Raw genomic sequence first — 17,479 nt, forward strand, 5'->3', positions numbered from 1 at the left:
CATCACATGAACAATGTGACTCATGCTGTGTTTGAAACACTGGCACTTTATGGCAGAGGTTTCATTCCAGAGAGATGTGTAAAGAACTCAAACATGGGTTTCATTAGGTCTGCACGTTGTGGGCGGTATCCTCCCTCAGTTAAGACACATATTGACACTGTGCAGGTCATTCGAGGCATTTGAATAGAAAGAGAAATTCCACATCATTATGTTTTTGTAACAATAATGCAACAAACACATAATGTATAGTTGTGGCCACACCTACTTTTAATGTTAAAAACTTAGGCACGAAAGCAACTAGACTCCATTTCAGATTTCACTCTGGATAAAATGCATCACTATTAAACAAGAGAATACTTATTTCCTTATATCGAGGTGGAATAGTGTGTAGAAAAACCCAAACTATCAGATACCTGGATGAACTTCTGCGTTTCAACTTCAACAAAACAGTAAACCTTTAAAAAAATACTCCGAACTAAAGCGGGCTGATTTATTTGTATTTCTTTGCATTTTGCAAACTTATGTGGCAGACTGTTCTACATAGTTCATGAACAGAACCAGACCACAAAATCTGGAGCTGGTTTAAGAGGCATCAGCCAACTCTGGAGACGTGTGAGGACAATAGAAACGATAGAAAATAAAGTCTGCACAATCAAAACAGACACAAAAATCCAATTTCTTCCAAAAACTGATGAATTTAAATGAAAGGAAAATAAACCTGTTTAAGATTATATGACGCTTGCCAAGTTCAGATGCCTGCACATTAATGTGCTGACGCTCAAAACAGAAGCAAACATACACAGTTAAATTCAAATACCAGGAGGGAGGACAGGAGCTGTACTATTTAGTCATTTAACTGATGCTCATATGCACAGTTTCTGACAGTAACTCATTTTTATAGGATTGATCCTGAAACCTTGTGGCCGTGGTGCAGTAAACCAAACCACAAGCTCACCCTGTTAACTATCCGATACAAAATGAAGTGCAGTCGAAACCTCTCAGATCTTGCGTTTCTTCCACTGTGGCTCCTTCTCAGCTTCCTCATCCTCCTCTGATTCCTCTGCAAACAAAGGCTCGGGCTGGGTCCTGAAGGGATTCACAAACACAAGGCCAAAGCATTGAAGTAAAGATTAAAGAAAACAACCACGGTTAATTACATTTTAGTGCTGCAGATAATTATCTATTCTCTTCAGGCCAACTGAGGCTGAAGATAGTGTGGGCTTCAGATGTGACATGAAGCAGTGGACTGGACAGTAGAGACCTGCTTTTCACTAAGCTGCTCCTCGGAAGAATCAACTTGAGACGCTTCACCTTAATGTCTGTGAAAGAAGGAGTTGCTGGTGGTGTACGTCACCTGATGTCTGCATCACTAGTATTTAGCAAAAGACCGTTTCCCTGCAGCACTGTAGGTGAATCTGTTGGATTTGGCTCGCAGCTTTGTTCCACACTTTCATACTGTCGCTGTCTGAGTGCGATAGGGATCTGAAGCTGCCCATTACTGAAGAGTGAAGCTGTAAAACCGGTCAGCTCTTTAAACATTCATGTGTCACACCAGTAGGAAGAAACCTAAGAACTATCACAATACCCTGAGAAGAACTCAGAGTGTTCAGCTTACACCGACTGCTAATGAGGAAACAAGAGAAGAGACTGAGACACAATGAGGTTGATGTTTGGGGTATGAAGGTTTACAGAGGAAGATAGCAGTTATTCTCACTCTGTGTAGGCCGGGGCGACCCAGTACGGGTTCTCTGAAGCTTCCTTGGCGTGACGTAGGATGGCAGCTCGGGGGTCACTGTCATCCGTTTTGTCTAAAGCGATGTTCTTCACGATGAACGACGACAGCGTGCCACCGTGAGCTGCGACTCTGCCTCCACGACCTGTCACCACACAGGATCACCGAGTCAGACACATACATGGAAAAGGAACACAACTTGTTGGATTACAGAATTTGTTGGTTTGCTTACTTGTCACCTACCTCAATAACCTTTTATTTAGAAAAACTAAATATAAAATTACCAACTTTGGCGCCCCCTATAGTTACGACCACATTGGCAGACAGAAATTCACACTGCTGTACCTCTTAAAAACCAACATGATGTAATAAAGTAAAAATTGAATTCACCCAAAGGCCTGACATTTACCAATGAAGTGAGGACTGACATGGCAGCCTGCTATTGGCCGGTTGTTGCTACTAGATGACGTCATCACGTGTTAATCTACCATAATCTCTGTGATTTAGCATCAGATTCATTCAACTGTGTAATCACATGGACGGATAACAATAAAAACATTAATAGTGTTTGTAAATACAAAACTGAAGCCTCCTGGTATAATCTATTTCAGGTCATTACACACTGGATTATATTTTTCAGATAAAAGACACAAATACTTCATACCAGAATAAGCCGTGCACAAAAGGTTATAAACGGTTTTGTAATTATGAGCAGTTTATCACATTTGGAGCTTTTTATGACTTTGGGCCGATTTTGTGCATTTGTTCCATTTTTGTTTCACAAAGAGCTGCAGTGAGCCCTGCTGTAGCTGGAGTGCGTCTCTGCTGCTGGCTGAACTTTACTACAGTTAATGGAGCCTCAGGGGGTAAAAAATGTCCTGCTTTCCAGAGAGGACATTATTATGGTCGTCTTAAAAAGGTCAAGGCTGGGACAGGGACACGCACACATGCACATATCAATACTGTACATTCAAATACTCTTAACATGCAGGGATTTCCGGCTGTACTGGGGCTGTTGGGCTGTCTGGGGATCAAGAGGCACCTCTCTCCAGTGCTTGTAAGCATTCTGCCAACCACCGAGCATTACCTTGCACTTATGCGAGTTAATTCACACCGAGGATAAACAATATAAATACAGCCTGTCATCTAAAGACCATTGGCATACCATCAAGCGGTCAAACCTATTTTCATGACAGGGACCTGCTTAACATTTTATTTGCCCAAGGAGACAGTTTAAACAGCGTTGTTCAATCGGAGAAACAAAAACTTGCACTTTATTGCACAGTGGAACCCTGGGACTGTTGTAAGTACATAGTACTGAGGGACTAAGTGGGAAAAGAAACAGCGAAAGTGAAAAGATATGAGCCAGCTGGAACACAATAAATCAAGGAACGCTGTCTGGCACTTTTGCCTATTGGAATGAAGCTTGATTTTTAACCATGAATATGCATGGGGGTGGTATTTGTGGACTTGTGTATTGGTGTAAAAATACAAACACACTGAGAAGGGGTTCCAGAGAAAGTCGACAATGCATCATTATGTCCGAGCAGTTAAGAAATATGAGGCAACAGCAGGCCACAATGAATCTTAGAGGGGCCAAGTGGGAGCAGTGCTGTGAAAGCTCTCCACCTCAGCTGGGTTGCATCATGCTGAACACATCAACAAGTGTGGATTTGTACATTTGCCTCAAACAGAATCTGCCAATGAACATGACCTTAGAATATGTTTTAAAGAAAAGTTACAGAAATATTTTGTTTTCACACATTACATGCCTCGTCGACTAGGGACATATATACGATATCCTTTGTATTTCCCTTTTTATTATATTGTATTAAATGTTATACACCAATAAAAGCAAAGTAAAAACAAACAAATAAAAAAAAAAATAAGTTACCTGGTCCCGACACTGGAGGCTCGGGCTTGTTCGACTTCTTGGGGTCAAGTCTGTCCTTCTCCAGCTGTTTCCGTGTACTCCGCTGTCGGGCCTCTCTGAACATGGGTAACGCATGAGCTGGAGAAGCACAAAGTAAACACGGATAATCAAGTTGCTTAGGTTACTAAACGGCAAGATCAAATAACACAGCCGCGCAAATAAGCGGGCAGGGCGTCCGAAAATATGTTCAGTGATTGCAGCCCCCGGACGATGACAGAAATGCAAAGCTGCGTGTGTTTTCAGAAGGCGCAGAGACCCACCGGCCCAATCTCACCTACTACTACACCTCACGAAAGATGTGCTTGGGTTTGCACCAAAATACACACAGACACACACACCTGCTGATCTCTGGCAGTGTCTCTCCATTTGTGTACTCTTTCTGCCATAGTGCACACCAACATATTCATTATGTCTCGCGTTGTTTAGATTCAGACAATTACTCTTCACACTTTTGTGAACACTATCGCAATAAAAGGCCCGCAGCACTTAAACCCACGAGTGTGCGAGTGAACGCGTGCATGAGTAAGTGAGAATGACTGCCCTCGAAAGGTGTGTGAGAGTGAGTGTGTGTGCAAAGCCAGTGTGCGCTCAGCTCTTATCCTCGGGGGTTACAAAGAGACACTTTTTTTTTTTTTAAGGGCGAGATAAAGTGATTTTCCATTCAGGAGCCCTGTCGCTGTTCAGTGTTAATTCTTCTCCTCCACGCTACATTAAGCAAAAAGGTTACTGTTAACAGATTCCCTCGCTTTTCTCAATGGGCCATCACTTTTTTCCTGTCCCCTCTAATTTTCCAGTGCCAGGGCATCAAGTGCGTCACTCACTGCTTGTGTCAGTCAAAATGTCTAGCTTCTTCACACCTTGTTGGCAAGGCGATGAAATCACATGATGCGTTTGAAGCGGTTGCAGCAGACCAAACAATAGATTATGTCTGAATTGGGTCTGAGCAGCCAATCAGGGACGACGTGTTGGCAGTTGTCCGGTTCCTGTAGGTTCATGACTTCAGTGTGGGGACAAAGCACTATGAGGCACGCACAGAGGAGGTGAGGGCCTCGTGTGTTGGTAATATGACAGGATGACGGATTGGGATGTAGTGTGTGTGTGTACGTGTGTGTGGACTAGCAGGAGATCACGCAGCAGAGGTGGGAGAGATGGCTGCCCGTAGCGTGATCTGCCGTGTATGCAGACCACATGGACCTCATGGCCGTTGCGTGGCACAGTCGATCCGCTCATCCACACTACACTCCATCAGCTAATGTGCCTGTGAAAGCCCTGAACACTCTCCTCACAAAGCCCCCAGTGTGAGGTAGTGTGTTTGCATGTTTGTGTGTGAAAAAGAGAGTGAAGACACAAAGAGGTAGCGTGTTTCTTCAAACTTTAGAAAATGCTCTGCTGGTTGTGTCATGGACCTGGAAGACGGATGGCATGTGGAGAGCACTGTGGGGTAGTGAACTTAGCTGGTGCAAGGCTTTGAGAAAGACACTTCACTGATTGTTTACTGATCAAAGGGTGATGCCATGCCATGCACGAAAAGACAAGAGAGCAGAGAACTAGGATCAAAGTTCATTAAGTGGCAAACTGTTATCCTTGGAAGGTACTGTACGTATACAAGTGTGTGTGTGTGTGTGTGTGTGTGTGTGTGTGTGTGTGTGTGTGTGTGTGTGTGTGTGTACAAGTGCAGACAACCAACAACTTACGCGTGATGATGTAATCTTGTGTTAGGACCTCGGTGTGCTTCTCTTTCCGCTGGCTCTTCACCACACAAAGCTTCGCCCCTCTAGAAAAGAGCCAGTTGGTTACACAAGATGCTGTTTGAAGGTGTCACATAGAAAACAAGACATTAGGGATAAGCCCTTTTTATATTCACCTGAAGAGACTAAAACTAGTGTGGATTTTGTTAAGGAAAACTACAACTAAATATGTTCTTCAACAACCTTTTTTTCCTTGACAAAGACAAGACAGAAACGATACAGGATCAACCTCATTACAAACTAAATATCTCAACATGGGATATATAAAGACAAGATACAACATATCATAAAATATAAAAAAAACTTGTGACTTGGAGTAATTTAATAGAAGTTAACACTGATAATATCAGTGCTTTGGAAGAAGAAAGAAAAGAGGCATTAAACTACTGGTAAGAATACAACTAACCTTGACTGGATAGATGGATTTTCAATATAACCTGAATTCTTCCCAGAATTTGAAATTAATACTTAAAAAGGGATGAGCTTCACTAAATATGATACAAACAAGGATGTGTGACACAGGAGTAAAACAAAAAAATTTATAAATAGGCAAACTCAGCCTATTATTTGTAGAATCAAGCAGATTAACTCAGTTGTTGTCCAAAAAGTATGAAAAACAAGTAATAGAGTGATGCATAGTGATGCACTGAGTGACATGTTAGTGATTGGGAAGAGCAGTGAAGGATCCAGTCCTGGTATTTAGTTTGACAAACAGAAGCAGATGTTGAACTTGAAAAATATCTTGAAACATTTGGGTCAAATATTTTTTTCTCTGCCAACTTCACAACAGCATTTTTGATGCGAGTTAGTGGGGCAGTTGGGCAGATGTCCTGTCTCTGCAACACTTCCTGTGTGAATAAATCCTCTATAGAGTTCTATAGCACAGCTAAGGCTACAGAGACAGTACTGCTCAGTAGAATACATTCATTGTTTGGGTGGTTAGAAGAGATTCCAAGTGACAGTTGGTGGTTTTGGTGATCAGTATAAAGAATAAAACACTAAACATTCCCCTGAAGGTCTAAATAGCACATACCTGTGGCTTTTGAAAGGATCGTAGTAGACCTTGGCCAGTCCATTTGCAGTTCCCACCATTATCTGGTTCAGTTTTGGATGCCACAGGCAGCGGACAGCACTCTGGAACACACACAGAGAAAGACAGAAACGTCAAAATAAAGTTGCTGCACAATAACTGAAGAACGTCATGCCTTGGAAAAGCAGTTCATATCAGGTAGAGAGCAACTTTCTCTACTGTGGTTGGGATTAACGAGAGTATTTCTGCCTCTCGCCAACAAAAGGTAGCCATCGTGTTTTATTGTCCTATAAGTATTGTGAGTGTGTGACCTGGGTTGGCTGTGGTACAGCGGGGATCAGTCCGAGCGTGCTCTGCTGCTCTAGTTGACTATATTTGGTTGCTGGGATGAGGGCTGGATCCCTCGGTCTGTGTGTGACAGATGGCCCAGTGCCAACAGGCAAATGTGACCACATTTATCCAGAGGTGTGTGTGTGTGTGTGTGTGTGAGAGAGAGAGAGAGAGAGAGAGAGGGGCAGAGAGAGAAATACAACCACAGTTGTTGGACAGAGATAAAGTCTCTGCTCAGTCTGTGATTTAGAAGTTTATAGTAAAGAGCTTGTCTGCCTGCTGTCGTCCCGTCTTTCTATGGACACATTACTGAAGTATCACAACCTTCTGTCACTACTCATCTTCAACAGTGTCATCATTAACACACATCTATATTCAGTGGGCTCAAAAGTCTGAGACCCTTTGCCTTCTCTCTTTTATGAGAATGAGAACATGGTCTCACTTTGGACCCCCACTGAACATGTGGTGAGTGTATATGTTCTGCAGTTGGAGAGACATGTTTAAGCGCGATTGAGTGTTTTCTGCGACTTTATGCAGAACACAGAGGGCAATCTGGGGGGCGGGGGTCTAGGACAAGAGCGCAGGGTCGAGGGTGGGGGTAGGACAATGACTGGGACATCCAGATTCTGTGATGGTGAAAGCTGCTTAGCGCCCAGCTGTTCAGCTTCCCGCCATGATACCAGAGGAAGGAGTCTCAATCTCACACACACACACACACACACACACACACACACTCACGCACACACGTGGATAAGCACGTACACAGACAAGTACTCACACATATACATAAGAGAAAATCAAAGTATGGCTAGTTTGTGTTTTACAACTATGAGTGATCATATCAAATATTAGATAAGGATGCAAATCAATTTAATAACTTTGTCTGTGAATTACTTGAATTCACTATCAGCACAATTGGCTCCAGTAACATTACCAGTATACTTCTCCACTATAAGGCCAGCAGCAGCTCAGTAGTAGTGTGTGACTCGTGGGACAGACCAGGGTTAATCTGCTCAACCAGATCATGAGCCAGCTGTAATTAATAGAAAGAGCTAGAAGTGCTTAACATCCGCCTCATGTGGAATTTATTTATAAGCAGATAGAAGATAACATATAAATGATTCAAATGAATTACTTAATAACCACACATTTTAATACGTTTGCACAGTGGATATTGCACTGCATCATCGCAGTATAACCTCCAGTTGATTAAAGGAGATTGATGATGCTCTTTCTTGTGCATTTTTTTCAAAGTTCTGCAAAGTTAAAAGTCTGCGGTACATGAGCTCCTCTCCTCCACAGAAAACATTCCTCCAGAAACATTCAGTCAGTTGTCTGGTCAAAATTTCAGGGGAATCTGGATGTCACATGACCTCATGATGCCTTACATAATGCACGTCTAGCGGTTTGTTTGGCAAGGCTCTTCACAAAGTCAGGTAAAGCAAGAGCATAGGCTGGAAGCGGTTGAACAATCCCAACAGAGTGGACTAGCTGGTCAATCAGAGCAGATTGGGATTAGATCTTAAAGAGACAGGAGCTAAAACCAAACGGGGACTGAAAGAGGAGCTGCAGCAATTGCCAGTATGAGCAAAGTGATGCGTTTTCTGAACATTACAGAATCTAAATTAAACCTCTTAAAATAATAAAACAAAATGAATAGGTATGAACCTGAATATGAGCATAATGTGTCTCCTTTAACAAATTACCCTGAACTGTGAAACCTGCAGTTTTTCTGTCCCATAGGAAGCTCCAAAAAATGCATTAACATGTTTGTATCGTGACCAATTGAAGTCTTCGGTTTGTTGATGTGCCTCAGGGTGAATGTGTAATGGGTTATGAATATGCCTGTCATGGTTGCTTTAGTAACCCGGACAGCCCCACATGCAAGTGAAGCAGAGACGACAGTAAGGAATTCTGTTACACTCCGCAGGTACTGTCAAAGATGGAGGAATTCATCCGGTGCTCAGCAACACGGCACAGAACGGCCCCAAATCAGGCAGCAAAACCAAAATAAAAGTGACAACACAGCCAGGCAACTGCAGTCCAGTTAAATTCAGAAAACTGCCTGTTCAGACCAAACAAATCATTCTGTCAACGGGGGAACAAGGAAACCAGAGAGAGCAGAGCAGCCTCAAACAGGCCAGTTAAGTGGGGCCCACCCCCAGCTGGATCCACTGAGATATCCACATCCAAGTACAGCCCAGTCCAGTCCAATAGTAAGACTGCTTTCCAGATATTCAGAGCAGCATGTTTATACTCTGGGAAACCCTGTTTATGCTTCACGTCCACAAAATTACATCACATCGTGAAGAAGGAAACTTTAATCAGTCAGTTCTTTAGTAGCAGCCTCCTATACGCCATCGGATAAAAATACCAAAGGCTGATTGGGGATAAATAAGACAAACGCCACTCACCCAGTATGTATGCTGATTATGAAATAAAGTTATGCAGCACTAATGGTACACAACAGCTGTGTGCCTTGTTTAGTCTCTGGTGAGTGGATCCAAATGTACACTGCTTCTGACAGACTGGCACTGTTACACAGGCCAAGTGAATGCAGTAGAGTAGGAAAATGCCACTGTTAGCACTTCAGCGACACACTGAGTGGGAACACGTCCAGGAAGTCTGTAATTACTATGAATACCTTACTGGAACAACTGGTGTTTACCATTTCAGAGATTCACTTGGTAAGTAAAAGTTGATCAAGCATGATAGCAGGTGTAGCATGGGCAAATAGCAGCGATGGTTGTAGGTTGCAAAGTCATTTTTCACCAACAGAAATCCCTGTCTATGCAGCATAAAATCATATTTGAGTTGCAATCTTGAATTGTAAATTTTTTTAGTACAAAGAGTCATTCAGTTTTCAGGCATTTAAAAAGCACTTTTAATTTCATTGAATGTTTTGACCTGTGAGTAAAATACAGAATATCAATACCAATCACATCAGTGATGCTGTGGGGTCTCCATTTGAAATCCAGCCGGAAGCTCAGTGCTTTGATAGTCAGCAGGGTCTCACCTGGTTCATGCCCTTTTTGATGGACTAAGATAAGGTTGAGAGTGTCTGAAGTATTTACTGAATTGGCCTTAAACAGCCTGCGCTCCCATGCACAGCCCAGCATCCAGGTCCGGGGGTTATGTAGACTGTTTAGTTAGAAATGATTGGTGGCCCTTCCTCTCACTCTACTGCCTGGTACGACACTTTATAAAGACTGCACTTAAATTCTTGGGCCATCTGAGAGGCAGGTGGGTGATGTAAACACAGTAAATAGCACATTCATCAGGTTCACTGAGTGCACGTCAACCATATCAACTGATCTGCGGCAAAAACTAAAATTCTCTATCAAAATTAGTTTTGAAATGGATTAAAGGTATCGATAAACTCTGACATGGGTCATTTCACTCAGATTGCTAGAGTAATAGAAAGTTGGGATCAAAGATGGAATATCTAGAATACATTTTATGGAAAAGTAAATATCCAAAATCTCTAAAGGCATCAATCCAAAAGTCTAGGAAATGAAAATAGTCTAGTCTGCAGGATGTGGTACCACCCTTTCTTTTTTTCCATGCTTCTCTAAAACACTTTGATTCTCTATGTTCCATTCATGTTATAATACAGAAAAATAAATAAATATTTCTATGCAATTTTATGATATTGCAGAAATTTATTTCAGCTTTCAACAACTTATGAAAACTGCCACTTAGAAGTTCTAGCACAGAAAGTATTAAGCTGTGGCCACTCAACACGAAAATGTTGGAACTATAACTATAGCTTTAATTAATACGAAAGGAATTTATATAAATGTTGTTATATTCTTACAAAAAACGTCATGGACAAATAAATGGCTTTAAGGGTAATTTTCATTAACTAAATTGGTTAAAGTTTAGAAGAGCAAAAGCGTAACTTAAGTACTTTAAATCATTACCGTATAGATTTTAATAGGCAAGTACAATTAACACAAATAAGCTGTTGCTAAGACGACTTGCAGCTTTTACTAGTTTCTAGAATGCACTGAATTGTGTAACACTGGCTTGGAATTTGTGGAAATTCGGCTGCATTTCTCTTAAGCACAACGGCTGAGCAGACAGGAGGAGGTTTTTCCCTCAATCCAGCTACACCGTGCTGAAGCTTTCTCACAATTTCTCACAATGGCAGATGGTGGAACGAGTGAAAGGCCAATGGAAAAATCCCTCCCAAATGTTTACCGTCTTCATTAAAGTGAAAGAGAAGACAAACGTCCACGGATAGATGCATGAGAGGAGGTGGGTTGTTAAGTTCTAAATAGACTCTCTGACCCAAAGTGTCTGGGGTCTCTCTTTGACGGTCCCAACAGCAATTTCCTCACTACAGTAAAAGTGAGAGCAAACGTTAACTCACTGTCGTTGAGTGACACAAGTTGAAGTGAACACTTTAAATTCAAGTGTGCTTTACCTGGAAAACACAGTTTAGCTCTGGCATGTTTTTATGTGGTTTCACTCGCACAAACAGTAGATTAAGACCTGAGTGTGACACAGGGGTTGCTGTCTCAGCAAAACACACTAAACTATTTTCAAACATTTGGCATTGATGGATGACAGTGATGTCGAAAATGCTACTTTCAGTCAGAGTTACAACAGAAAAAGAGAAATCAGTCAATTCAGTTTCAGCGTAGTGTCATTTTTCTTCAAGTGTCAGCACTGACGGGGTATTAAAGCTCTCCTAGTTAAAAACTGTGCACAATCTTGAAAGTTTACACTCAGGCTTGAATCTTACAGTAATCCTTTTAATTAATTTTAACACATTAATATATTAAAGTTAGTGTAATCCAGCTGCTAATGTTTTAATCCAAGATCTTTGAAGGGGAATTCAGGTCATACTTGGATTAAACAAGTGACAATAACTAAAAACAAATTTGGGTTATTTTCATAAAAAAATATATATAAATTGGGTCGACCAAAACACAGCCCGCCCTCCCCTCCTCTCAGCTAGTGCAACTGTGCAGTGGTGTGTGAACTTTGTGTGGATGCTGTGCCAAGGTTTGCAAGCTAACAGCAGCTGGCTGGCATAGCAGGAGGATATACACACACACCCACACAATCCCTGCATTTGTCTCTTTCCCCTCTCTCAAACATGTTCACTCCAACGGCCCACGTGAAAGTGTCCTGCCCGAGTCAGAGAGACCAAGTAAGAAGCCATTAGTCTGTCGGACCTCACTGTTATGACTACAGATACACAGAGGCTAAATCTGATGAAACCGACTTGAAGACAGTGATAGGAGGAGCAGGGAGCTCCTCCACTGTCTGAGGAGAGCACCTCTGCCCTTCTTTTCAGCACCTATGGCTAGTTGCCCTTACCAAATGGATTTCTGGGAAAGCAGGGATAGTCTAAATTACATATTATGCTAAAGTTTGTGGCAGCGCTGTCTGTACATGTGAAGTGAATGGAACATGCCTATTGTGTGAGTAGATAATTTAATTTCAAATATAACTAAAAGGCCAAACACGTAAAAGCGGCAAACACTGTCCTGCCAAAGGTTTGTGGGACTTACTTTCTGTAAGGAAAGGTCGCTTTATTCCACTTTCTTCAAATTTGCATGAAACCATTTAGTAAGTTTCCTCTTTAACCTTCACTTCCCGTCAATAACTCTGTCACCGTCTTCTGCATTTTCCCCACAATCGTGCCGCTGTTAATTTATCATCCTGGATTAATATTGAGAAAATTCAGATTTTGCTATGTTGCCAGAAGTTGCTAAATAAGTCTCTATCTTGTAAAGATATAATCTTAAAACATATCTCATGGCGTTTGTGTTTGAGCCCAAACTAGTCGCATTATAACTGGCATGTGGATTCATTATGTGTCTTCTCCATTGTGTATGACCTTTTGGTTGTTTTGCTGTATAAACAACAAATCACATCAACCATCTGAAAACTCTCTAGTAATGAGGGTATTTGTGGATGTGGGGATCGAGGAAAGACTTACTGCATTGGTGACTTCTATTTCATAGACTTTCTGGAAGGAGGCTCGGTCAAAGAAGACCAGCTTCCCGCTGCCCTGGTCTTTCTTCACCGACGTCCCGGTTAGAATAAGCTTGTCGTCTGGGCTGAAACAGCAGTCGGTCCTAATAGAGACATTTACCCAGACGCAACATCAGTTCATAATCCACACCCTTATAACAACAGACAGGCAGATTGTGAATAAAATGAAGCGGGTCTTACATTGTAAAGTTGTTAGGTAATCCAGTAGCTACATTCACTGGCTTCCTGAAGTTGCGTATGTCCCACGTCTTCAGAGTGTCATCACCTAAAAAAGATATACACAACAGATGAATATTGATCGGCGAGATTTAGTTTAATGAGTGTGTAACTTTATTAAAGAATAATTTCTGTAAAATATGTGTGCCTACTTTTCCTTACTACAAGGGATGTACCGAGTTATTTCTGTTTATCTTTGTGTTAGAAACCTCTTTTTTTTTTTTTTATATGCATGTCTTCAGAAATTATCCGATGCTGTTTGTCCTTGTTTATTTGCGCAATCAGGAAGGAGATGAGCTCATTCTCTGCTTAAAATGCATCGCTTCGGTGATCAGCCATTAGAAAAAAACCATTAGACCTGAGCAGCAGAGCTGCTTTTAGGCATTGTCTTACCCCCACGTGAAGCCAGAGTCACGCCATCATAGGAGAAAGCGAGGCAGGAGGGGTCTGATCCTGGAGTGTGTGCTTGCTTACAGTGGAACTTTGTATGGACCTAGTGGGGAAAAAGAGTAAATAAGTATTGAACACTTTGATTTGTAGTGATATTTGTACATCAGGGTCTGGTGTAGATTGGTGGTTGATGGTTCAGGAGTTATGTGTAACCCAGCTGCAGCCTCATATCCAGGTCCTGCCTAATGGGCATGAAAGTGAAAGTCTAGTACAGGGGTCACTCCTGTTTATGTCTAATTATAGAGTTGTGCAAGTGACAAAAATAGACATGCTTGAGCAAATACAGTTTCAAGTTTATTTATATGCTGTTGATATTCATAACAAGCAACTCTGAAGAGCATTACGGAGACATAAAAAAAATAACCTGATGAAATTGATCATTAATAACACATGAAAGTGATTAACTAGTGCAGTCCTGGCTTCGACTGCAGTTTCCATAAACACGCTGCTGTGCTTACTACACATAATTAATATTAAAAAATAGTTTAAAATCTCCTGATGAATTATACTATGAAACCGCCAGTGTTTTGCTTCAGTAGCAGACATCTCAGCCTGTCACTGCAGTAACTGAATGACCTTTTCATTCTGTCTTCATAACAACACAGTTTCCATTCACTTGATCCACAAGATGTTCTATTTTTAACGAGAATGTCTCTTAGTTGCATTTCCTCGCCCAACAGTCCACTTATGAGAATACATTTAAATTCACTAGATCCACATTTTTATTTAAATCTGTGGGAAATGTCCTCTAAACGTGTCTGAATGCTAAATTCCTCAGTTTCAATGGCATAAAAGTTTACTGCAGCCGGGTATCCTCTGCAGAAACCAGCATTTCCATTACTCATCCAAACAGCTGTTTTTGATACACACTGCCATTAAATGTAAGAGGAGTTCTCCGGTGGCACAGATATGCGAGAGCCAAGTCTGCAGGTAATAATCCAGCTCCTGATCATTAATCATTTTCTTACACATACACAAAGAAATGGCCAAAAAAATAAGCTGCACAAGCAATTTGTGAACAATAAACAGCAGTGAAGGAGAAAACAAATAAGTCAAATTACGTTTAAGTTATGTTCATGTTTCTCCAGCTAACCACAGGTTTATATAAGAATCTTCATACAAGTCAAAAGCAATGATACAATTTTTTATTAGTTTTTTACTCTGGATTTCAGGGAAATCAGGAACATACATTCTCCAATTAATCAATTAATCTTTTAGTGGATAAAATGCATCACAGCTTTCAAGAGCCAATAATGCTGTCTTTCAATTCTTTGATTCGTCCAAATCAGTCCAGACTGGAAATTAAGTTTGTGGCAGTTTTTACATATTGTCGTCTTTACAATTTTGCCCAATGAATTAACCCAATGATTAATCAACTGTCAAAAATGAATTAATCAGCTAATTGTTTCAGCACAATTTGAATGGCTTGTTGTCAATGTCTTCCCTTCCACATTTTCACCTCAGTGCCTCATGCAGTTTTACCTGAGCAGGGTTGAGCCAGAGATCGATCATTACTAGACGCTGGTGAAGCAATAGTCTGAAAAGTGGGCTGGCTAACACTCAAACAAACATAACCTTGGCTTATACCGCTACACTTTCATTAATCCTCAACGAAATGCAAATAAATCACTGAAAAGGGGAATTGCAGCAACACTTGACCAAGAAAAGAGGATAAGGTATCTTAAGTGAGCCCACGAGCGCAGAAGACAGATAAGATAGAGCAAAATAGAGAAAGGCTGGCAAAAAAAAAGAGCAGGGCAGAGTGGCGTGTAAGGTGAATGAGTGATGTGTCGTCATGATACAAGAAGGAAACGAGGCCATTCTTCACTTCCAAAGTAAATGCAGGGGAGTTAATAACTTGGACGAGACAGATAACAACGTTACCTTGATAACGTGGATTCGAGGTTTTCAGGCCTTAGCCACTAAGCTCTACAGTCTCAGCGGGGATAATTTTCTGCTTCGTTTCATCAGCATTCTAATCGTATACCACCTTTGACTCAATTCCATTTTCCTCATTTGTTATCTCTGATTATCTACCTGTTCTTTTATTTGCTGCTAAAATTGAGTTGGTGAAGAAAGTCAAAAGGTCAATTTCAAGTAAAAAAAAGTACATTATCTAATTTTTTCAAACATTTCTAATCTTGTGGAATAGTTTGGCCCTATAGGCTATCTCAGGCCAAATGAGTAGCTGCTAAAGTATAATGTAAAAGGCTGAGCTTAGAGAACAGTCAGGCTTTCTATGATGGAGTTAAAACAAAGACACCAATCATGCAGTCACAGTGACTACTGCCACTGCTGTTTAATTATAGCTTATACAATCATAATCCATATATGGTGGGCACAAGTAGGTTGGGTTGGATCAACGAACTATGACCAGAAGGTTATGCTAATGAGCAATTATCTTGTAATTATATTAATTATGTGCTTTGCATGGAGCTCAGAAGCAAATCAAAAAGTGGGTCTAGCGGAGAGGACAATCCAGTTTCTAGTTTGTAAGAAAATGCAAGTCTCTGTAGGGCGAGTGCATTTGTTTCTTTAGGACAACTTCTTTATAATCATAGTCACAAGTTTCCTCAGGTCATCTGGTAAGAAAAGTTATGAGCCTTCGTTCATCTCCTGATGAATCATTCTACTTAATTGTTTCTCTTTTCATCTGATTCCTTTATTTGTAAGATTGAGACCATCTGCTTATAACACATACCATGTTTTAACCCCTGTTTTATTGTTATGCTGCGCTACACTGGGTTCAATCTGGCTCTTTTGCACGGAAGATGAATGCAGCGTGCTTTTACAGACATATATTTAAGAACATATCCTGCTCACAGACAGACTGAGTGAGAAGTCGACATTACTCTGGCCCAGAGGAAATGTTTGAAAAGAAAAAAACTGATGAAGCAAGGGAGACGAGAACAACCAATTATAATAGAAATACCAAATAAATGGGAGGGCAGATACACATCGAAAGTAGTGCTTTTACTAGGTAGCTTGTGGTAATTCTAGCTGTGTATTGCAAACATACACCCACTTCAGCTATTCCTAGATCATATACTGCAGTTGGAAAAGCCTGAGTGTTTACTTACTATCCTGATGTTGGCTGGCACTGGCAGATGCCATGGTGTTTGCTTCCTGTGATAATCTACACAGCCGGTTTGTGAAACCAGACTCTCATACACTGTTTGAAACTTCTCTCACGCCTTGTGACATCCTCTGTGCCCTTCACTCAGCCCAAAGAGTCTCTGAATAATTTGTCATAATTGTGTTAGAATGTTTTAAACAGGTGTGCGTGTATAGCACTTTATATCAAATTTTATATACACACATACATGCATATCCAAACTGACACACACTTGCACCTGATCCACATCAACACACATTCAGCAGCAGGAGTTGATAAATAGCTGAAAGAACACAGCATTGGGTTTCATCCTCAGCAGACTATGACAGCAATCTACCGCAGGGCCAACTGTTCCTGACCACATCGAGTATCGCAATATAAATACGGCGCGGCACTGCATGTCTCCTACTTCTATAGTTTTACAGCCGCACACCTGAAAGACTTTGTGATGCCCACAGTAAAGTCAGTCGTAACATCTCACTCTGACCTTTGTTTCGTTCTGAGAATCAAGTGGCCAAACCGCAGTCCACAGCAGCTGCTCTGATCTTTCATGGAAATCAACAAGTGGCGATGGGATGTAAAGCCGTGTGTTAGAGGATCACATTGGATTAAGTGTCCGGATAATTCAATAGTGGGCTATATTAAAGGAACTGTACATCTCTATGTTACACGCTGTGTAGAAAATGTGATTCTCTAGTGTTGTTGTTTCCAGGTCTTTGTTCAGGAAAGGAATGAGTACGAGCTAAAAGCTGAAGAATACCTAGATGAAAAGCATCTTTTCCTCGTCCTTTAGTGACTCCACATGTGGAAAGGAATGATAGGAGGAATAATCTTCTGCTGGACTGAGGTCTGTTGTAAATGTTTATGATCAAGCTGCCTTCAGATAGCATGGTGGACCAGTTTAATTGCTCTT

General features: G+C 41.2%; 1 protein-coding gene across 1 annotated transcript in view; it reads right to left on the minus strand.

Moving 5' to 3' along the window:
• Nucleotides 1-244: 244 nt before the first annotated feature.
• Nucleotides 245-17,479, minus strand: part of LOC128424906 (WD repeat-containing protein 70) — a 34,291-nt gene continuing 17,056 nt past the window's right edge. Inside the window, exons 11-18 of the mRNA XM_053411346.1 lie at nucleotides 13,395-13,494; nucleotides 12,966-13,050; nucleotides 12,730-12,868; nucleotides 6,447-6,547; nucleotides 5,360-5,439; nucleotides 3,627-3,743; nucleotides 1,715-1,877; nucleotides 245-1,086 (exon numbers count right to left, since the gene is read on the minus strand). Coding sequence (XP_053267321.1) covers nucleotides 999-1,086; nucleotides 1,715-1,877; nucleotides 3,627-3,743; nucleotides 5,360-5,439; nucleotides 6,447-6,547; nucleotides 12,730-12,868; nucleotides 12,966-13,050; nucleotides 13,395-13,494 — 873 coding nt within the window. The 3' untranslated portion in view covers nucleotides 245-998. The remainder of the gene's footprint in view (nucleotides 1,087-1,714; nucleotides 1,878-3,626; nucleotides 3,744-5,359; nucleotides 5,440-6,446; nucleotides 6,548-12,729; nucleotides 12,869-12,965; nucleotides 13,051-13,394; nucleotides 13,495-17,479) is intronic.

The sequence above is a fragment of the Pleuronectes platessa genome, chromosome 19 (assembly GCF_947347685.1).
Source record: "Pleuronectes platessa chromosome 19, fPlePla1.1, whole genome shotgun sequence".
Classification (NCBI taxonomy): Eukaryota; Metazoa; Chordata; class Actinopteri; order Pleuronectiformes; family Pleuronectidae; genus Pleuronectes; species Pleuronectes platessa.